Source organism: Neofelis nebulosa, chromosome 1, assembly GCF_028018385.1.
Source record: "Neofelis nebulosa isolate mNeoNeb1 chromosome 1, mNeoNeb1.pri, whole genome shotgun sequence".
Lineage (NCBI taxonomy): Eukaryota > Metazoa > Chordata > Mammalia > Carnivora > Felidae > Neofelis > Neofelis nebulosa.
In genome coordinates this window covers 11849383-11871269 of record NC_080782.1, presented here as the reverse complement: position 1 = coordinate 11871269, position 21887 = coordinate 11849383, and the positions used below count along the sequence as shown (strand labels likewise).

At 52.9% G+C, this 21887-nt stretch overlaps 1 protein-coding gene across 5 annotated transcripts in view; it reads right to left on the bottom strand.

Moving 5' to 3' along the window:
• Nucleotides 1-308: 308 nt before the first annotated feature.
• Nucleotides 309-21887, bottom strand: part of TRIO (trio Rho guanine nucleotide exchange factor) — a 357996-nt gene continuing 336417 nt past the window's right edge. For 2 of the 5 annotated variants that reach the window (XM_058715861.1, XM_058715870.1), the window contains exons 47-57: nt 20056-20233; nt 16970-17802; nt 12706-12953; nt 10873-11011; nt 10110-10137; nt 9741-9903; nt 9352-9473; nt 7977-8055; nt 6076-6276; nt 3203-3341; nt 309-2655 (exon numbers count right to left, since the gene is read on the bottom strand). In XM_058715861.1, coding sequence (XP_058571844.1) covers nt 2107-2655; nt 3203-3341; nt 6076-6276; nt 7977-8055; nt 9352-9473; nt 9741-9903; nt 10110-10137; nt 10873-11011; nt 12706-12953; nt 16970-17802; nt 20056-20233 — 2679 coding nt within the window. In that variant the 3' untranslated portion in view covers nt 309-2106. Of the gene's footprint in view, nt 2656-3202; nt 3342-6075; nt 6277-7976; nt 8056-9351; nt 9474-9740; nt 9904-10109; nt 10138-10872; nt 11012-12705; nt 12954-16900; nt 17803-20055; nt 20234-21887 lie in introns of those variants that run through there. The other 3 variants (XR_009257727.1, XM_058715891.1, XM_058715883.1) reach the window with 3 other exon arrangements.

Sequence of the window (21887 nt, the reverse complement as noted above, 5' to 3'; positions counted from 1 at the left end):
GATCTACGCCCATCAAGAACTGGGGTACCTTGGATAGAATTCTAACCAGGACCAGGGGCAGCCCCACTCTAAACAGCTGAACTCTGGTTCATGTGCCAATGTCTTTGGAGTGTGGGTTCTGACAACCAGTCTGCAGGAGCCGGACCAACTCTCATTTCTGGCCATGTACAGCGGATTCCTAGTCCAGAACATTCTCCTCTCCAACTCCCCGCCTGACCCATGAGAGGCCCGCCTTTCAGTCTCCCTCAGCAATGTCTCTCTTTTCGGTTCCATGGTGACCAATTTAAATAAAAGGCCTAACACAAAAATCAGGCAAATATGTTTAATTTTTTAAAATAACTGATGGCAAAATAAAATATTTACATCACATCATACTGTGTAAACATGTAAGGTCTCTGTACAAAGAAATATACATGCAAAATAATGTAAAAATTTAACTGAAATAATAAAAGAAACAATACACAAATAAAAGTTGTGAGGTTACGAATACACATCCAGTTTTGAATCCAATTTCTTTTAAAAAGTTTCTGTACAATTTTACAAGAAACAAACAAAAACCCAACAAAAGAATAAATAAAATACATTGGAAGCTGCAAAGCTTAACTACGCCCGGTTCATGGCTCAAGACCCAGGTGTCTGGCTGGCTGGGGAAGTGGGCCGGTCTCGTTCGTAGTGGATTTCACACAACAAAGATAAAAAGACATTCAGAAAAATTCAAGCGTGCCCAGAAAGCCCGCGGCTTGTTGACAGGTGTCCCCACGCCAGCGTTAATTCTGCCACAGTGACGCAGACGTCACAGATGCCAGCCTCAAGGCGGCTAGTGCTTAATTGGCTTTTATTTCTTACCAAAAGCTCAAAATCCAGCCAATTTTTGTACAGAAAGTGGAACGTCAAAAAGTCTAAAAAGTAGTAAATGGCCAGACCGATTTTGGGAAAAAAAATAATACTTTGGCATTCTGAATAATAGCATAATAAATTTGAAAACATTACCCTATTATCCAGTTTTATATTCAGAGTATGAAATCACTTTTTACAGTCCTCGAAACTGACAAATTTCACGCAGAGTTAAATCTCCTTGAACTGATGGCACAGGGCTCCACCCCCACCCCCCCCGCCCCCGACACACGCACAAAACCATAAAGCTCACTGTACGAAGTATGTGCTTTTTCTATGTATTTATTACAGGTACAACAGAGGTCTTCATAAATAGTTGCATAAAATGTTAAAGCCACAACATTGCACATGATATGAAATAAAACCAAAAAAACCCCAATGAGTGCATTTACAGTATTTTCATCTGACTGTATACTGCTCGACAATCTGATTGACGGCTTGAGGGTGGGAAGCAGGGGGAGGGGACATCGGGGTGGGACCCAACCTGACGTCCTGGGTTGATGGGCAGAACCCTCTGACCTCCTCCAAAGGAAGCCCTGGGCGGTCGGGGGTGGGGGGGGGGGGGGGGACAGGAGGGAAGGACAGACCGAAGGCAGGACCAGTCTTATATACAAATAAGGCCTACATTTCATCAGAGCAGAACGATTCATTCTAGTTTTATGCAAAAGTCTGAGGTTGAATGCACGTTTCAGGAGCCTGGTCTGGCGTCCCGGTGAGACGCACACAGACCCGGCGGCTAGGAAAGCTCAGAGCCAGGTGGACCCTGAGCTCTGGACGAGGCCGTGGGGAGGGCCGCCTCGAGGGGGGAGTCCTCCCCAGAGCTGTCCAGTATCTCTGTTTTGTTCGTTAACACCAGTGGTTGAACATAGGCATTTCGTGTCCTTGAATAAATCCTGGAAAATGTTAAATTTGCAAAATTCTATTCGTGTGTATTTAAAAAAGTTTCTTTTCTTTTTTTTGCAGAAACCTGAATAAAAGACTGTGGTACAGCAATGCTGTCTCCGCTCACGAAGAGTGTGCGAGAAGGTCCTCCACCCCAGCACAGCGTGCTCCTGAGCCCCGGGCACCGCCGAGCACAGCTCACCCGGAACGCAATGTCACACGATGAACGTACGGCAGCTCATCAGTCATGTTGGTTTGTGTTTCTCTTCGAAATTCAAATTAACAGCTGATTGGCAGGTGAAAGAGAATGAGAGAGAACTTCAGGATGGGTCAGACTCTAGGCAAAAGCCTGCTCTGTAAGAAGTTTTTAACGCTACGGATAGGTCGAACATCGTTCTGGTGTTTGCGCCGCTCAATGAAGGAAGTCAGTCTGGACGTGTCGAGGACGCCCGCACCTTTGCCACTGCCGTGGCCCGCCTGCAGCCACTGCTCCTGGAGGGCCAGAGCAGCCGAGGGACGCTTGGCAGGGTCCTCTTGGAGGAGGAAACACACGAACTCCTTGGCCTTCTGGCTCACTCCTTTGAAGCAGTCCTCTGGGAAGCTAAAGTCTAGTCGGCAAATGTTCAGGCAGGTCTCCTCCACGCTGTCGTCGAGGAAGGGGGACACGCCACTGAGAAGCACGTATGTGAGCACTCCGACACTCCATGTATCCGAGGTCAGGGAGATGGGGTTCCCAAGGATGACTTCGGGGGCCGCAAACTCGGGGTTCCCCAGCAACTGGTGGATGTAGTAGGTCGTGTTGAGTTGGACAGCATCTCCAAAGTCAGCCAGTTTGATCGTTGGCTTGGCCGAACTCTGATCCACCAGGATGTTTTCAGGCTAGGAGACAGGATAAGACAAGGTCATTTCCATCTGTCCCCATCCCACGCTTAACACACGATGCTCAACGGGCATCCAGGAGGTCGACTGGAAGAGACTGTTCACACGCAAAACGGGACGAGACTTAGAGCGTGTCGGCCCACGGAGGAGTCAGCATCGCCTGTCGGGGACAGCCCTCTCGGGAGACCGGGGTGGAGTCGCCGCACCGAAGGGCTCTGGCTTAGGAAGCTGGGTGTTGTTCTCACTCCTGGCACTAACAGAAACATTCGCCTTCCTTTCTCAGCTGCCACTGAACCAGTCCCACACCAGCCTCACGAAACTCACAGGAACTTTCCGGAACTCACGGAATGTGTGAAGAGTACTTTACTGATCGTTTATAGCATCAAAAGTAAATCTTAAAACCGGAGATTAGAGACCCGTGTGCCCATTACCCACATCCTCGTACTTGTCCCCTCCTCCCCCCGGGCCTCCTGGCCTGGATGCAGTGCAGAAGCCGAGAGGCCCTGTGCTCAGACACGCCGGCCTCGGCCCCGGGAAGCCCACTAACCTTGAGGTCCAGGTGCGCTATCCTGCAGTTGTGAAGGTATCGGACGGCTTCCAGAACCTCCCCCAGATACGCCCTGATCTTCCCTTCGGTGAGGTTTCCCCATCGCACCAAACAGTCCAGGAGACGTCCCTGGTCAGCCCTGTGGAGGCAGGAATGCGCACGATGCTTGTCACGGCGCTGACCTCTCCTGCGTAACAGGAGACGGGCGGCTGCCGGTGGGCCCCTTGTTAACGTCCTACAAGGCTGGGGTTTCGGAATCGTACCTCCACCTAAAGGCGCGACTCTATCAAGAGGGTCGTTTCTTTCCAACCTCATTATGGATGCGAGCGGGGAACAAGGTCGCTCCGCCCCCAGAGGGAGTGGAGAGGCAGACAGCAGCACATGTGGGCTCCTGCCCAGCCTCTGAGACACTGAGGAGACGGCCTGGGCAAGCCATCTGCTCTTGGATAGAATGAAGTGATACCACCTCCCCGAGCCTTAGTTTTAGCACCTATAAAATGGGCGATGGGAAGGCCAAATGGGATAATGTAAGAGCTGATGTCACGGGGTGATGAGAAAACAGTCACTTGGTCTTAATGCCTGGGCTCCACAGCATGACAAGCCTATTCCACCCAGAATCCGGGCATTTGCACAGACGCCGAGCTCACGGTCTTCCCGGGCGCCTTTTAAAATAAGAACTCAGAGGGGAGCCGTGAAGAGTTCTAAAGAATGCGGTCACCCTGCTCACTTGTGACCCGGGAGGGAGGACTGCCTCCTCCCCATCATTTCTGGGATCTGTAAGGATAGAAGCCTTGACAGTAACTGAAACTGTGCCTTCCATCAAAATGACCCCTGTTTCCATTCCCCAAAGTGGGAGCTTGGAAGCCGAAGGAACTACCTGCCGACCCGTGTGGGTAGCTGGTGCCTCTCGCTTCATGCTGGACTCAAAAGGCTTCCCTACTTTGAATCACTGCTGATGTAAAAGCCACTGACACAGCACTGCCCGCGTGCCAGGGACGACACACTCTCTGTCAGCTCACTTAGTCCTCACGCCAGCTTCTTCAAGTGAAGGCCACAATCGCAATGCGGTGGTCTGGCCCCGGCCTCCCCGAACCCCAGCCTATGCTGCCCCCTTTGCTTGCAAAACAAACTTCTAGGAAAACCAGCCATTTGTCTGATAACAAGGTCATCAAGGAGAATGTGGTAGTAAGACATCTGCTATGAAAAAAAATCCTATTAACAGTATGGTGAGACCAAACCATTTAGTTTTCCGCTAAAAAGAAAGGACAGCTGAACATACATAAATTTTAAGCCAGAAACGGACATCTTGCCAATTTTTGATGAGGACTTTAGTTTTTGTTGAAAAATCCCCAGATGATCAGTAGCTATTAGTTACCCAGCATCTCAAGTCCGAAAGGAGCCTCCCAGGTACTGAGGTCTCTGCCTGGACGTCATTTTAGTGCCACCACAAGCCCCATTACAAGATTTTTAAAAATTCTAAGGTTGAGAAAGGAGCTCCAGGTACAGAGCCAATGAGATAGGGAGCACGGACAGAAGCCAGACTGGGCTGTGCCCAGGCTCCAAGTCCCCTGACGTGCCCTTTGCCCATGATGTTCGGCGTAGGGGGACGTCTCAGGGGCCTGCCGTCCTCCCTCTGCCATCTGACATGTCTGCTATTCCAAAGACGGAGGCTGCGACAGGCCCTCGACACTCCAGCAAGAGCTTTACCCTGGGGGGGGGGCAGGGGAGATGGTCTTGACACATGCCCTCCCCCGGCCTTGCCCTCTGAAGGCACTTCCAAATTCTTTACAAAAAGCAATACAACACACAGAAAAATCAAACACAGGGCCTTGAAGGGGTCCCTGCAAATGACGGGCTCCTAGAGCCCGAGTCTCACTGTCAGGAAGAACGTGTCCTAGAGGCTCTGAGGAGGCCTTCCTGTCTGTCCTACTCTGTCCCCCTAAGAATGCATCAAGGAACTACTAAATGGCACAGAATATTTTGCTTTTACCAGTGGAAAGAAGTTGTAAATCCATGTAAATGTATGAAAGGACTCCCTAGTTAAAAAAGAAGGAATAGGTATTTAAACCCGGCTAAACGCCCCTATATTTCACAGAGGCCAGAATGTTCTAGGGTGGGCTTCCCAAACCCGTACAGCTAACACTTTGAAACAGATGGTTCTCGGCTGTGGGGCCATCCTGGGCAGCATCCCTGGCCTCCACCCTCTAGATGTCAGGGGAACCCCCAATCCAAGCAAGTCTCCGGGCATGTCCAAATGTCCCCTGGGGAGCAACACTGCCCCCGAGTGAGGACCGATGCTCTCGGGTCACAGTTTTCACTGTTCAGATGACTGACGTGTTTGCTGAGATGGCACTGAGGCCCTGGAGTGCCACGGGGAGCAGGGGGGCTGCTCTGGCCGGAGGTGCCCCCCTCCCCCTGTCCTGACCATCCTGCAAGGGGTGGACATGAGCCCTGAGGGGCAGGACTGGATGCCCAAAGCATCGGGGATGAGAGAGCTCGCTCTTAGTGAGTCCACCCTGGGCCCCCGGCAGCACGTGAGTCTTCAGGGGCCGGGCCTCTGGGGGATCCCGGGAACCAGGTGGCATCTCCAGGCCGACACCCAGAGGGAACCCGGGCAGTGCTGGGGTGTTCTGATGCTAGGCTGGTTGCTCCCTCGTTTGGACAGCGCACGCTAAAGACTATACTTCTTTCGACCGTTACTGGAAAGCTCTAGAACTGTGGTCTCTGACAGTAGGCTTTTCTTTTGTATTTTACACGTTCTGTGGATCCCCAAATGCCACTCTCTGCCCTTCTTAGAGAACAAACAACAATAAGATCACTTAAAGTTGAGGCAGAGGCTCCCAAGCTGGGGAGGGGAGGGGGTGAGTACGCACATTTCCAAAACCAGGATGTAGCATGTGGGGGTCTCGAAGCTATCAAGGAGGCCAACAAGCAGCGGGTGCTGGAGGTTCTGCAGGATTCCAAGCTCGTGGGTGACCTGGTCACGCTTCATCAACTTCTTGTTCACAAACTTAGTGGCCACTGCTCGTTTGGTTCCTTTTTGATCACATTTCTTAACGACAGAGAATCTGCCCCTGGAAAATATGCCAAGAAGGTCACTTTCAGACGACCCTGAGTCTGTCAGGGACAAGAAACTGTTAACCTAAATGGACCGGGGGCGGGGCAGCCTCCCCTGTCCACAGGCCCTGCCCTCCCTGGCCACTCGTGGAGGAATGACGGCCCGCGACGACCCCGAGGAAGCCTGCCAGTCTCCGAGCCCCTCAGCCATGCGTCTCCTCTCCTTCCCAGAGGCAAACTCCATCTCCTCACCCTGTGTGACCTCCTGACCTCAAATTCGGCAGAAGTGACATGTGAGACCAACCAGGCAGCCTCTGCCTCTGCTGTCATGGAAAGCCTTCCTCACCATGTCAAGAAGCCTGGGATGCACTTGGTGGCCCCCGGTCACCCTGTGCCCCCTTTTGGAAAGGAGTGTCACTGCTGTCACAGTGCCTGACTTGCAGGACGCCTGTGTGGGGCCGGTCACTCATCGGCACCCCCAGCCTCTGGAGCTGTCCCCAGTGAGCCACACCCAAGAAGCCTCAGTGGCACCTTGACCCAACCTGGAAAATAGGGTCTTGGACCTCAAATCTGAGCCCGCTACCATAGGATGGGATGAAATTTGGGGAGTACTGGGGAATGCAAGGAATAGAAATCACCCTGTGGTGGGAAGAAAACGGCCACACCACTCTGCTACTTCTCCCACAGAAGGGCAGTCTGTTTCTCTTCCCTGAACCTGGCCTGGCCGGTGTGTTTCTGACCCACACAACGCGGAAGAAGTGCGGCCGCTGATTCCTGAGGCCGAGCCTTGAGAGGCCCTGCGGCTTCTGCCATCACGTGAGGAAGCCCAGGGCGAAAGTCTATGTGGAGAGAGGCCCAGTGTCCCAGCCAACTGAGCCCAGGGGAAACCAGCGGAGAGCTGCCCGGTCACTCCAAACGTGGCCAGAAGTGGTAAGTCAGCGCTGCCTCGAGACAGCAAGTGGTGTGCCCGTGCAGCGATGGACAGCGGACAGACAGGTCAGCCTGATACACGCAGGTATGTGCACAGGTAGATGGAGCCACGAGACCGAGTGCAGCCACTCGAATGGAAGAGGCCACTCTGGGGGTTTCTTGTTAAGCTTTTTAAAAGCGACAAGCTCAGCTGTCATGCTTTTGACCTTCTTGCTGCCTGGGTCAGGACTGGAGAAGTGGAGGAGAGCCGTGTGGATGGGCAGCAGAGTCGAGCCAGAGGGCCTGAGGGCCCTGCTGACCGCCGCCCGAGCCCTGGCTGCCCTTCTGGAGCAGAGAAGGAGCCCCTCTCTCTGCTCATGCAGGCGTGCCCCGCATCTCCAATGCACATCTCCACAGACAACTCAAGTCTGCCGGGCACACTCAGCCTTTCCTAGCTGAGCCTCCAAAGGAGAATTAAGTCCCACAAAAAGGGTTTGAGCGACTCTCCTCCAACTTCTCCCAAGGACACGACAGCTGGTTCGGTCCTAGACGCACAGCAGAGGAGTTGGGTCATTGCATGAACGGATGGCTTATGGCTTTAGGCCTTCATTGTCTCCTGGAATCTGAGCTGAAAACGTCTGAACCCTCAGTGTTTACTGTCGAAAGGCAATTACAGGTTACCTTCCAAATAGAATTCCTATAACTTCCAACTGGTGGCAAAATACACCACTTGATTTTATCTACTCCTGCGGTGAGTTATGTCTTACTCTCTGTTCTCCCGGAAGGGGCTTTGGGTTTTATATTGTACCTGCCAAGCTCAGCCACTTCGCTGTAGAAGGAGTCAAAGTTGTCTTTCCAGGTCACCATGATCCCATCACTCCCTGGACCTGTAACAAGAGCAGCACCTCCCCTGAGCTTGGTTTCTGTGGCGCTACTGGGGGAAGGGGTCTCTAGGCCTGCGCTGTCCAACATGGCGGCCACCGTGGCTGCCGGGCATGTCCGCTGTGGCTCATAGGAACGAAGATGTGCCCGAAGCATAAAATACACACGACAGGCTGGGACTTAGGATGAAGACGAGATGGGTTTACGTGACAGAAATAAACACCCACTGCCTTTTCCATTATTTTCCAACTCGCGTCTCCAAGGTGGCATCTTCCACCTCCCCAAGTGCCTTTAGCTTGTGCTACTGATTTATTAGAAAGCAAAAACCACCTGGACAGTTTCTGTGGCCTCTTTTACAAATTACAACACCGGTGATTCTTCACTTTTAAATTCAAGATTCTCTTTCTTCCTTGCATCATGATCTGAGAAATTCAGGACATTCCCTTTCTCTGGTTTAATGAGATTAAAATATCTGGGATGAAGAGACACAGGATAAAAATGCTAAGATAATTCTGTTCATTGTCTACACACAGGGTGTTCCTGAACTCAATGCACCTTTTAGTTCAGGGTTTTATTTTTGTTTTGCTCTCGGAAGCAGGTTCCTTGAGCTGGTGCAGCTGGGGGACATGTGACAAAAGTCGGCGGTCCTGTGCTGCCAAGCTGGCCTTCTGCCAAAGCAGTAGCTGCAAATCAAGGGGTACGTGCTGCCTCCTGAGCATCTTGTCAAGTGCACCCAGAGGAGACTTAGAAAGGCCCAGGACATGGGTTCTGCCTCCAGGAGCTCAGTCTAGCTGAGGAGAGAGAACAAGGCCTTGCTGGGCAGTGAAGAGAGCAAGGGCTTCGGACCAGAGGGACGCAGGTCCCACCCTGGTCCCCTGCACTCACGGGAGGGATGCCGTTAGGGTCTAAGTCAGGCACAGAGCCTCAGCCACAGTCCTTCCTCTCCTCTCATAGTCTACATGAGACCAGCTTGGAGGAGAGTCTCTCAGGGCCAAAGTGTCAACTCAGGAATTGAATAAAAGAGAAATCAAATAGGAGGATGTGTTTTGAGCACTAAGAACACAGAATGTGCTGTGTTCCAACCCAGAGGCTGGCACCGGGAACTCAGCTGCACCGGGGCCGTGATGAGCAGCCGTCACCGTGTCCCTCCCTGGGATGTCCTAGATACCGTGGTCTGCCCCTTGTAGCTCTTGTTGGGAAGGCCCCGAGAGTGATTGTTGCCAAACACTTCAGAGTATGTGGGGCGGGTCTGTGTAGGGGCGGGGCCTCTGGGCCTCAGATCAGCTCGGGGAGCAGCTTACCCAGCACCCTCAGACTGGCTGAGGACGAGGCCGAACCCATGTCGTTCACAGCGATGCACGTGTAGGTGCCGTCATCTTCTGTGGTCACACCCACAATCTTCAGAGTGGCCTCTCCCAAGTCACTGCCGTACAGATGACAAGACACCGTGGGTCACAGAGGGGCAGCTCCCCCAGTGGCCACCCCTACCCTCCCCCCTTTGGGGTCACAGGAAATTCCGAGAGCGAGTACTGCCAAGGAATTTCAAGTGGAATTTTAATCTTTATTGTGCACCCCGGATGAAACGGGCCCTTGTGGGAGGCATCAGGGTGCAAAAGCTAAGTAAGCAGTTTGACAGTGTTGGTCACAGTGACTAGAGGTCATGTTCACTGCCAGCGAGACCCACCCTCACCTGTAGGAGATGCTGTAGTGACCGTCGTTGTTCAAGGTGTTGTGTTCAGGGCCCTTCCAGGTGATCGAGGCCTTGGGGCGGCCACAAACTCGACATCTAAGAACAACGGTCTCCCCTGTCTCACACGTGACCTCACTCAAGGGAATGACGAATTCTGGGGGAACTGCACGAGAGAGGAGTCAGGGACACCAGTCACCTTTGGCTCCCCTCCCACACCCACCAACGCTAACAAACGAATGAGGCCCTCGTTGCCGCCCACACCCGGAGCGCCACAAAAAACCCATTCCACGCGGCACACCCGAGGCCTCTCCGCCATGCCCCATAGACCTACGCTCTGTGAGACCAGAGGAAGCAGACAACAGAACTCACCGTCATATATGTAGTTGGGGTTGAGAAGCTGAAATGGAAAAAGCACGTAGATATTAACCAGAAGCAAGAACTGCTTTGAGGTATACTGAGTTTATTCCCTGGCTACGATTATCACTGAAAGATGAGTGGAAATACAACTTGGTTTTCGTGGGTATCGAAACAGCGCATTTTCATCGCCTTTAAATGCACTCATCCAAATTTAGATGAGCTTTTGTCTTCCTTCTCACAAACGCATCAACGCCCTTTAACCTCAGAAATGCCCATTTTTCCCATCCAGTGGGCTGGGTCCAGCTGGTCCCCACACCCCTTCCTTCTGAAGGGCAGCCGGTGCCCTGGCCCAGAGCCCTCGCGTTCCCTTTGGGGGAGATTTTTTCTCCCCAGGCAACCACTTCCCAACCCAGGTTTGAGGCAGTCGCGCTACGGGAACCAAGTTGACTGAAGCGACTGCCAAGGGAATGTGCCGGAGCGGGCGAGGCTGAGGCGGCCCCCGGATGAAGTCAGCGCCACAGCGGCTTTGCAGCGCTGTACTTGCAAGGGTCTGGTTTCTGCTTCACCGGGCAGCTGGCAGTGTTCCTTGTAAGCTACACGTGCACCTGGTCAGGCGTGCTGCATGTCCCTGGTTCCCCGCACAAGTGTACCCACCTGTGCCCGGAGCCCTGCGAGGGCGGCTGGCGGGAGGCAGGGCGTGGCAAGCGAGGCTGGGCGCCAGGCCCCCTGCTGCCCCCTCGGAATGACACGGGTTCCTGGAGACGCTCAGACTCACCTTCACAGATACCTTGTTGCTGAGTCCTTCCCGAGACTTCCGATAACCGTTCTCTAACTTGCCTTCCCGTTTGCCGTCTTTATCTTTTTTCTCAGATTTTTTCCTTAAACGGAGTGCTGTGTGCCAAGATGTTGACTTCCTAGGGGGAAGGTAACACGTCGTTAGTGTTACATCTTCCCAGTGTTCGGCAAGTGATTCCTGAGAGTATCAGAGAAGAGCTGAGTAGCTCACCTATGGGGACACAGGCTGACTGAGGCTCCTTCAGGAACAGTGTGCTCTGCTGAGGAAAACCTGACCCTGAGTCTTAAAAACCAGAGGGGAAACCAAGAAATTCTTAAGTGTTAAGGACTAAAATACAGAAGTGGCCATGATGATGGTCAATTCTTGGCCGTTTGACGCCCAGAGATATGATCAAGTGTTGTTCTGGGCGTTTCTGGACGAGATTAAAATTTTTAATTGGTAAAGTAAAACACTCCGCCCTCCACCACGTGGTGAGTGGGCCTCCTCCAATCAACCGGAGACCTAAGTAGAACAAAAAGACTGGCTTCCCCGAGCTGGAGGGAATTCTTTAGCAAAATGGGCACCCAGCCTGCTGGTCTACACTGTGGATTTGGACTCATAATTCTCCATAACCTTATGATCCAGTTCCTTACAACACCTGCCTCCTTCCCAGAATGTACACACACGCTCCTATTGGCTCTATTTCTCTGGGGAACCCTAATACAAGGCCTAAGAATACCCTTTGATAAGACAAAGTACAAAATGGGATTCTTGAATAATGTACTAAGATAAAATACTTCTATGTATCGAGGAGAGACGGGACAAGGGGATCATCATGGAAGAGACCCTGTGCGGCATGAGCTCAAGCCTAGCATCCCCGGGGGGTTGGAAGCTCCAGGCCCAGAGGTGTGGGGTGGTGCTGGGGTCCCATCCAGGTGTGCCTCACACCCCGCCGAGGGTCCTGCCGGGCTTGGACAGGAGCGTGACCATGGTCACCGTCATTGGAGACTTCAGAAATCACAAATTCCTGCAATGCCTCCATTCCCAGAAGCCATGTGGCTGATCTCTATCACAGCCAAATAGATTCAGAGAAGGGCAGAGTTTTAAATCAGCACCTGAATTCCGTTTTCTTTAAAAAAAAAAAAAAAATGTTGAATGCAGGGGCACCTGGGTGGCTCAGTCAGTTAAGCTTCTGACTTTGGCTCACATCACGATCTCACGGTTTGTGTGTTCAAGCCCCATGTCAGGCTCCGTGCTGACAGCTCGGAGACTGGAGCCTGCTTTGGATTCTGTGTCTCCCTCTCTCCCTGCCCCTCCCCTACTCATGCTGGGTCTCTCTCTCTCTCTCTCTCAAAAATAAACATTAAAAAAAATTTTTTTTAAAGTTTAACGCAGCAAACCTGGTCTCATTTCTTAGTGGAATGAAACCTTCTAGTATACGTGAGGCACGACAGTAATGGCATCACACAGATCTTTACCTGCAGCTCACAGACGAGCACCTTCATGGGTACACCCTGAGCATAGCCTGCTAAGAGGGCAGGGGTCCTTGGAGAGTCCCCCCCCACCCACCCAACCAGAATATTGGGGACTACAATATTGTTGTGGTTTACTCAGTGACTTGAAAAAAGCTGTGTCTGCAAACGCAGGTTATCAAAAGACCCTGTCAGAACAAGTCTGAGAGACGAGAGGCCACCCCGTCTTCACTCTGGGGTTCCGCACCGCGCCTAGAGATGAACTCGCACGGATGGACAATGGACTGGCTCTCTAGCGGGGCCTCCAGGCCTCGTGTGCGCTCGGGCCCCTGTCCCCTCGGCTGGCCCGCCGGGCACTCACTTGAGGGTCCCATCGGGGTTCTCCACGATGACTGCACTGGTGTGCCCCAGGACGAAGCCCGGAATCCAGCCCTCGGCGGCGGGGCACTGGTCAGTGGCGGCTCGGAACACCAGAAACATGTTCTGTTGATTGCTGGCCAGAATCTGAACGACCTCTCCTTGGTAGACGTTGATCTCATCCTCCTTCACTGCCGTGTAATCGTGTGTCACCAACATGGTGGAGATGTTGCTACTGCTGCTGCTTTCACTCTGGAGTGGGAGGGAGGACAAAGAGAAAGGCAGAGGGGAACTGAAACGAGATGTGATGTCATCCGTGGGCGCCGTCTCGTGCCGGCCCAGAGCAGCGCTCACCACACAGACTCGGAGCCACTCTCTCGTTAGCTGACTCTGTGCCTCTTTCCCGATCACCGAAAACTTAGAAAGCAACGTGAGCGACAATCTAACGCGAGTCAGCGCAGTGACGACACTCTGCTTTTGGGAGACGATTTGAGCCCCATCTTCCTTGCACCTCAAAGGAATGGCTCAGTCCTCCTGCCGGTGCCGTGCTGCCTTAGATCTAGGTTGTGGGGGTGTCACGGGGATTACCACCCTCACCTAGAAAAGCATTATTAGATTAAAAAGCCCCGGAGAGTAGCTCTCCAGCCGACACACCAGACCACGGAGCGGCCCCAGATCTGCCAAAGAAAACGTTCACTCAGAGCACAGGCTGCCGGCTCCGGCCGAGCTGCTGACATGCCTCACCACGGTCACCTTTTATTCCTTTCCTTCTGAAAGAATGAGCGATACCTGAAAAGTGAATCGACTACTGCCCTGCTCCTAAGGATAGTCACTCGTGTCCCTCAGTGAGTGGCCCTTCCAGGAGCTTGTGTGACTCGAGCGTCCGGAAGGTGCCGTTGCCACAGTAACACACAGAGTACCCAGCACGCAGGGCAGCTGTGGACACCGCGGGCCCCGCGATTCAAGCTTCGGGAACGGACCTTGGCGTGGGAAAGCCTATGCTCCTCTCAGCCTGAAGTCCTCCTGGTAGTACCCAACCTCCTTGTCCACTGTGTGTCCTTAACGTCCATCACAGTGACTGACAGGCAGCAGACGCGCAATACCTATTTAGGAACTCAACGAGGCGAGATGGCAAAAGGGAAACAGAGATCATTTCTGAAGCCCACCTACCTAGGCCCGCGGGCTGAGTGGCGTTAGTTGCTGAGTGGAAGACACACAAATGGCAGTGTTTGTCTCAAGCTGTCATTTGCCAAGTGACCCCTTTGTTCCAGGGGAGGGGGTGAAGCTGACACCACTGGCCAATCCCGAGCTAGCTCTTGCTCAATCCCCTCTACCAACAGGTGGGACGTGGGAAGGGGCATCAGGCACCCTGTTCCTGCTTGCTTGTTCTCAGAGGCTTCCGCCAACGACGCCATCAGGACGTTCACGGATCCCCCGGGCTTCGAGGACTCTAGCCTCTGCTGGGCTCCTGGGTGCCTGGGGCAGGTCCTGGGTGGTGCAGTTGCGCCTGCCGGACAATCCCGCCTCACGCAGGTCAGCCTGGGCTGCCGGGCTGGTGTTGGGGCACACGGCAGAGTGTTGGGGCACACAGCAGCAGACTGTTGGCTGGCTGCTATTAGCAAGTCAGCGGGTCGAGAACTCCAGGGTCCAGGGCTCCAGACCCGCAGTGGATATTTAAGGGACACACAGCGGAGTGCCAAGCTCTGTTCCTGTCTTGGCGGAGTCGGCTGCGGATACCTGCCCCTCGTGGATGCCCGTGCTGTCCACGTCAGGCTACGGTCTGTGCGTAGTCATTTCTGCCATTGTATTCTTTGAGCATGTACTTTAGGATTCTGACTTATATAGCAATACCCAATAATTTTGAGATTACGAAACCAAATTTGCTAGAGAACGCAAACGAAAAGCAACTTATGTGGCATAGCCGCTTTTGGCAATGACGCATACAGAGCTTTGTCTCCTAATTTTGCCACAATAACAACAGCTACTGGTATTTTCTGAACACCCCCTATGAACCAGGCTAAGTACCAGGCATTTAAAATCCATCTCATTTAATGCTCAAAACCGGCTTCCCAGCTGGCATAATCATTACCCCCTTACAGAGTGGGGGTTAGGAATGTGCACGGGCCACCTGGCTTCTGAGACGAAGGCAGGGTTGCATTTCTATTGCTGCCCAGGTGGGCAGGTGCAGAGACATCGTGCATCCACATTTGGGGGCTGGCACAGTCACTGTCTGGGTTGGTCCACATCCACTCCACTCCTGTTCTCAGCAGAACTTTCTGGAAGGTGCCCATTAAAGGAGGAAGAAGGACCCAGGCCATGGGTTAGGCACAGCTGCTTGGCTGTGAGTGCAGACAGTTCCATGGAAGTAGTCAAGGAGGAAGGTGGTCAAAGCTGACCTGCCAGGAGGATAAGATGGCCCAGATGGGCAGAAATGGGGCAGGGCGATGGTTCCTTTTAACTGAAATACTTAAGAATCCTAGAGGACATTTTCAAATCCCCATTCAGGCCTCTGGTGGTCGTCCCAGCCTTCCAGGGCATCTCTGTAAGGCACTTTGACTCATCTAAACCACTGGCAACTTCCCGTTCTAGGTTACCTACCACGTAAAAAAAAGCGAGAGGCACAGGCAGCTTGTGCAGCCTAAAGCTGGGACATATGTCACATGTGACTGACTATGCCTTTGTCTCAGGGTGAACATCCCAGGAGGGAGCCAGGTGGTGACTGTTATCCGTGCACACTCATGGGCGCCCAGTGACCATCACGGGCTGCCCTGTGCTGGAGCAGTCGAGGTTCATTCTGAAGCACAGACTCTGAAAGGTCCTCGGTTGCTTACGGGGAGTGTCCAGGTTAGGATGAGCCCAATTCGTAGGAGGGGTCTCAGCTGTAAGACCATGCCCGCATCCCGAGTATTCCACCAGATGCTGGCAGGCAATCCCTGCGACCTCTGCCTCTTTTCCTCTGGCTGAAGTTGCTCACCTGCATTCCTAGCAATTCATACCCAACCGGGGGCCAGGCTACTCTGCAGGACACTGGCCACAGCCACTGCAGAGGTTGCCTGCCCCGACTGCTTGTTTTTGCAAATAAGAGTCAAGGGCAAATAAACGTACCAAGACCCGCTTCCTGATTTGTTTCTCAATTAAATATAAAGATCAAGTTTAACAATATATGTAACAAGTAGAAGGAAAAGAAAAGGCCACGTCACCCCAAACAAGGCATTAATAGAAGTCCAGAGGAAAGAAGAGAGACATGCAAAAGCCAGATTCGTTTTCATAATGAGAGACACAGACCCTTTCAGGGAAATGTATTTAAAAATTTATAAAGCGATCAAACATACACTCGTCAGAACAGTTCTCTTCCCTCACGCATGCCTTTAGGAAAGTGTTAAAGGTCAGGCCATCTGCCGTGTAGGAAAACAGCTGGGGAGGATAGTGAGGAAGCCACAGAAATGGGGGAAAACCCCACCACAGCAACCTTTCTGCTTGAGGACACGACCCAGGCAACAGGCCTAGGAGAGGGCGAGGAAGCCCAGAGCGCCCACAGCGCGCCCCCTGCTGGGCAGAACGCAGGTCGCTGGGCATCCAGCCTCCGCCTCGCTCCCCACCAGCAGGAGCCCAGGCTCCAGAGGCGCTAAGGCAGTCTCTCTCTCTTCCAGAGTGAAACTGGGGGAAGCAAGCATTTCCACTGGAGAGATTCCTTTCCCCCTATTTTGTCTGCTTAGTTTGCTGTGAATTGCTGTTGGAAGTTTTCTCGAGGGACTTTTTTTTTTTCAGCAGGTGAGTCAAAAACGCTGCAAAGATAATTTAAGGCATAAAAGAGCACAACCAAGCGATGAGCAAAAAGCTGAAAGTGTACAGATTCCAATCGAAATAGGAGGTAAACAGCAGGGACGCTGACCCCTCTAAAAAACGTGTGTGAGGAAAGCAGGGGTAAAAAGGAAGTTCCGAGATATTCTGCTGGTCAGAGTGTGTGAGAGACGCACAGGTGCTGCGTTCGCAAGGTACCGATCTGCTTCCCATATTAAGGAGACACACACAAAGCAAGGAGCGAGTTAGTAGAGACGAGAGCAGCGCTGTCCCCGCGGCAGGAGGGTTAGAAGGCGCGCCGTCCAGGCCCGCGGGGCGTCGGCGGGCTCCGACCTCTGCGGGCGGCGCCGGAGGAGCCGGAGAGCCGGGAGTTAGTAGGAGGAGAGCGGCGGCCACGGGGAGGTTTAGAAGAGCTGGCGGGACAGAGGCAGCGGGGCGGGCGGGCGCAGGCTGCCGGGCGTTCTTACCCCGTTGCTCTGTGTGGACTGCACGGACTGCTCGCTGGCCGAGGAGCACGTGCTCATGCGGTCCGTGTCCTTGCCGGGGGCCGCGTGGCGCTGCGCCTGCCGCTGGAGGGAGTCGCTGTCCCCCGGGAAGGTGAAGGAGCCCGGCCGGCTGGCGGGAGAGGCGGGGATGGAGCTCCAGAAGGAGCCCCCCTTCTGCAGGGGGCTGCTGGGGGGAAAGGGCTCCTTGCCGATGGGAGAAGGGAACGCGGTGGCCACAGGTGAGTTCAGAGGCGAGGCGGCCCCGGGCCTGGGCTTTCCCAGCGGCAGCGAGCCCAGGCTGCTCCGCGAGCGGCTGTCCTCCGGGTTGGCCCGCGCCTCCCTGGCGTCCGCATCGCGGCCGGCGCCTGCGGCATTCCCCGAGGCCTTCCTGGGGCTCTCGATCACCTTCATCTTGGGGATGTGCTCCGCTTCTCGCTCGGGGCCTTCGGGCTCTCCCGGGGCGCGCCTGCCGGCCTGGCCGGGGCCGGCCTCCGGGGCGGGGCTGCTGCCGGGAGGGGGCGGTGCAGGGCCGGGAGTGGACGTACCTGACATCTTGTCTGCCTCTGCCTGGCTCGAGGCTGCAGAGGAGACCAGCACGGGGGAGTGGTGTCTGACAGGCTGGGGGATCCGGGAGGGTCTGCTTCTGCTCGAGCTGGGGAGGCCGCTGCAGCTGCCGGGGCCGCCGCTGGGGTTGCCGCCTCCGCCGCTGGGGGCCCCGCCGCCGCCGCCACCGCTGCCGCCGCCCCCTCCCCCGCCGCTGCCCCCGCCGCCGCCCCCGCTGTGGTTCCTCTGATACTCGATTGGTGATGTCAATGCTGCAAAACAGAGGAGACCCAGAGGAGACTGTCAGGACGCCAAGAAAAATATCCTCGTGGGGCAAAGGAGAAAGGCACAGGATACAATCAAAAGGATATGCAGGTCCTGAATACCCGCCCCCCTCAAGTCGTGGCTCATCCATGTGACTGGTAGCCAGCCATCTCGACCTTTAAGCAGCCACCCATACTGGAAGTGGCAGAATGACACCATCCATCAGCAAAGGAAAAGGCAAAGGCCTTGAATGCTACTCTCCTACTTATGAACCACTGACACTGACTCCATCACGGGAGGTGTGCCTGTGTGAGTGGCTGGGGCTGGGGCCGGGGCCGGGGGGGTAGGGGGGGGCAGGCAGAGAAGGCCAAGTCCAGGGGGCAGGAGGGCCACCGTGGGGCTGACTTTTAACAGCCGGGAGCGGCAAGCAGAGACTTCGCATCCCTGCCAAGTGGAAGTACAACTGCCCTGGGGGAGAATCCCAGGCAGCAGCGGGCTCCTACCAGTGGGAGAGTTCAGGCCTGAAGCCACAGTCTTCTCTAACCAGAGAGCAAAGAAGCTGCTGAGAGTTCAGGAATACCCCTGGTTACCCTGAGGGCACACAGATGGTGTTAGGAACCACCTCTGCTTTGCAGGTTTGGCACCAGAGGGGAGGGAAGGAAAAGAGCTCTACAAAGACAGATGGGGGGGGGGGGGGTGTCCAGTAGCTGTCCCATCTCCTGACTTCAATGGCTTCATTTGTTACGTAATCGTCCGCAGGGACCGAAGGAAACATGCCAAGTAAGATATGGGGAAATATGAACACAAACTCTTAAAGTGTTAAAACTTTTGAGAAATACAACAATTAGAACTCCTTCCTGTCTGAGGGGACATCGGGCATGTGTGAACAAGCATTTTGGAGCTGAATGACATTTTTACTAAGTCTGTCTTGGCCATGACCTCTCACTGGAACAAAGGGCGAGAGGGAGAGATGTGACATGCCCAGAGCCCCCACTGCATTCCTGATGGTGCTCAACCCTCCAGAATAGGACTTTGCCTAGACTGAAGAGAGTGTCTAGTAAACTTTAACAGCATGGCCTACACAGGCTTCCTGTTTGGGAGGCAGTTCCTTTTATTTTGAAGATGATGGTAAAAATTTAGAGATTTCCCAACAGTTACATGCTATGGGTTAGCATTTAATGAATGCATCACTTAAGAGCAAACGCATTTAAAGAGGCCTGCATTGGCTCACCGTCCTAGGTGCGAAACTTTTCTACACACACAGGGACCGTCCCCCGGCCCCCACTAGCCCCACGTATCCAATTCCAACTACAAATGTAAAAAATGATCAGTCTTGCTTGAGTTAACACCCAGGCAGCTGACCTCTTCTTGGCCCAAAATACCTTGCCCTTGATTTTTCATTGACTGCCTATGTTCCTGGCTCTGGAATGTCATGTTAGGTGTGAAGGTGGTTTTATGGGGACAAAGAAGTTACAACATCCTACTGGGCTGGGACATACCACAGACATGAGAGAAGACATTAGATGAGTATTTAGCTTTTGGCTGAATTCTCAGAGCTCTTCAATGATCGCCAAATTAGAACCAGAGTCAGAGTCAGCCATCACAAAGGGAAGCAAGCAGTTGCCGACATAAAGAGTCAAAGGAACGCTCTAAAAAGGCCAGTATGGTCCATCTCCTTGTGGAGAAGACATGTCCCCTAAGGTGCTTTGATGGCTCCTCTGTAATCACTCATGTCATGGAAGCTGGGAAGGACAAATATGTCTTGTTTTCCAATGCAAGTGGAAGGTACGGATGAGCAACGCCAGCCAACCCAAGTTTCAAAGTTGCACTGGAGAAATGTCTCCGACATCTAGGGCCACCTCTGTCTGCTGCCTCAGTTTTTCTCAAGCATTCCCCTCCCAGGACAGGGCTCCAGGGCACAAATGGTGTGAGAGACTGTGTGGGACATGGCCCACAAGGCCAATTGGCCTGCTTGGAATCCTGACTCTGCAATGAAGAAATTGTGGGGCTTGAAATAAATTACGAATCCCCTCTGTGCCTCAACTTCCTCGTCTGTAGAATGGAATAATAGTGGTACCTGCCACCAGGGGTCACTGTGAAAAGGAAATGAAGTGATAATAAAACAAGGGCTTAGAACAGTGTCTGAAACACAGTCTGTGCTAAATATGTCCTGTCATTATTAGGTATGTAACAGTAGACAGAAGAGAGACAGAAATAGAAATGTGTAGATTTCTAGAAAGAAAGACAAGAACACACGTTACCATTTAAAAAGTTACGCTGGTTTTCTAAAATTTGGTTGATTTCATGGATCCATGTTTGCCGGACACTTGGACTAGACGAATGCAGAGTGAAGGTCTCCACTACACCACCCGTCCTCGATGTCAGAGCAAATTTACAGGGATCGTTTTCCACGTTTTCCTCCAGGCAAAGGCAACTCACCTTAAAAAAATTAAAGCATTATTCACCATCTGACTGATGGACAGATAAACAAAATGTGGGCTATGGAATGAGTAAGGGAATACTACTCAGCCCTAAACAGAACAGTCTGACCTATGCCACAACTTGGATGAACCCCAAGGGCATTATGCGAAGTGAAATAAGCCAGTCGCAAGCAGATGGATATGGTTCTGATTTCATTTAGATGAAGTACCTTGAGTGGTCAAATTCACAGAGCCAGAGAGTGGAATGGTGGGTGCCAGGGGCTGGTGGGGGGAATGGGGAGTGGTGGTTTAATGAGCACAGAATTCTGGTTTTGCAAGATAAGTAGAGTCCTGGAGATGGACAGTGGTGACGGTTGATTCAACCATGTGAACGTACTTAATGTCCTTAATGCCGCTGAGCTGTGCACGGAAAAATGGCCAAGGTGGTAAATTTGTGTGTATTTTACTACAATACCAACAATGAAAGCACATGGATTCCCACCAGCTAGGTGCGATGTAAAGTTCATCCTACATCAAAACCGAAACAAACTTTTTTTGGTTGAGCCGTCATCTTTATTGCCTTGGATATCATCATCTTGATGCTTTTCAGTGATTCTCTTAACTCAGGGACAAGGGGATTCCCAAGAATTTCACTAAGTGCTTGAATATTAACTAGAAACGAGGGCTTGGGAATTACCGGTTTTCTGACTCCTTTATGATGACCCGGTGTTTGTGTATCCCTGACTTCTCTGCCCCAGAAATAAAATGACGCCATTTTAAAAACTTGACTATTGGGGCATCTGCGTGGCTAAGTCGGTTAAGCATCAACTCTTGATTTCAGCTCAGGTCATGATCTTGCGGTTTGTGGATCTGAGGCCCATGCTGGGCTCCGCACCAACTGTGTGGAGCCTGCTTAGGATTCCCTCTCTCTGTCCCTCTCTTTCAAAATGGATAAACTTTGAAGGAAAAAAAACACCAAAAACCCTGACTATTAGTATAACGCGTTATGAAATTATATGTGGTATCACATGTAAGACAGTTTTACAGAAGCAGGACATGGAAAAGAACATATAGAGGGTTTCTATGCTGCTGGAATGGAGTGGAGAGTCTGTCAGGAGGAAGACGTTCGGAGGACAGTGGGAGGCAGGAGAGGCCCGAAGCTTCATGCAGCCCAGTCCTGATGCCTCCCACGTCCTGTTGGGCAGAAGAGCCTCTCCCAGCCTGGAGGGAGGGGAAGCAGGGAGGCTACTGCAGGTGGCTACCAGAAGCCTGACGGGGAGCTGGATGGTGTGGTGTCCCACCTGGGTGCTGAGACCTCAGGGCTCAGACGGTAGGAGGCTCTAGCACAGGGATGCACACCTCCCTTCTGAGCTCAGGGCTGCATGGCTGCCAACGTGGAAGGAACAGGGAGGGAGAGGTGGGTGAGCAGGCTGCATCTCCCAGGGACCATGTGCTAGGCCCTCAAGCCCCCTCCTCTGCTTTATTCTGTCTTGCCCTTGGTTTGTCCTGTTCATAGGACTCGAGGCCGTTTGCAACAATTTTACTTATGTTTACTTATTTGTGTTTCTCTTTCCTCAGAGAACAAGCTATTCCAGGGCACAGACTGCCTGTCTTATCTACCCCTGTGGCCCCACGCCCAGCTCTGATGGCTCAGTGTGTCCTCATCGGCTGGA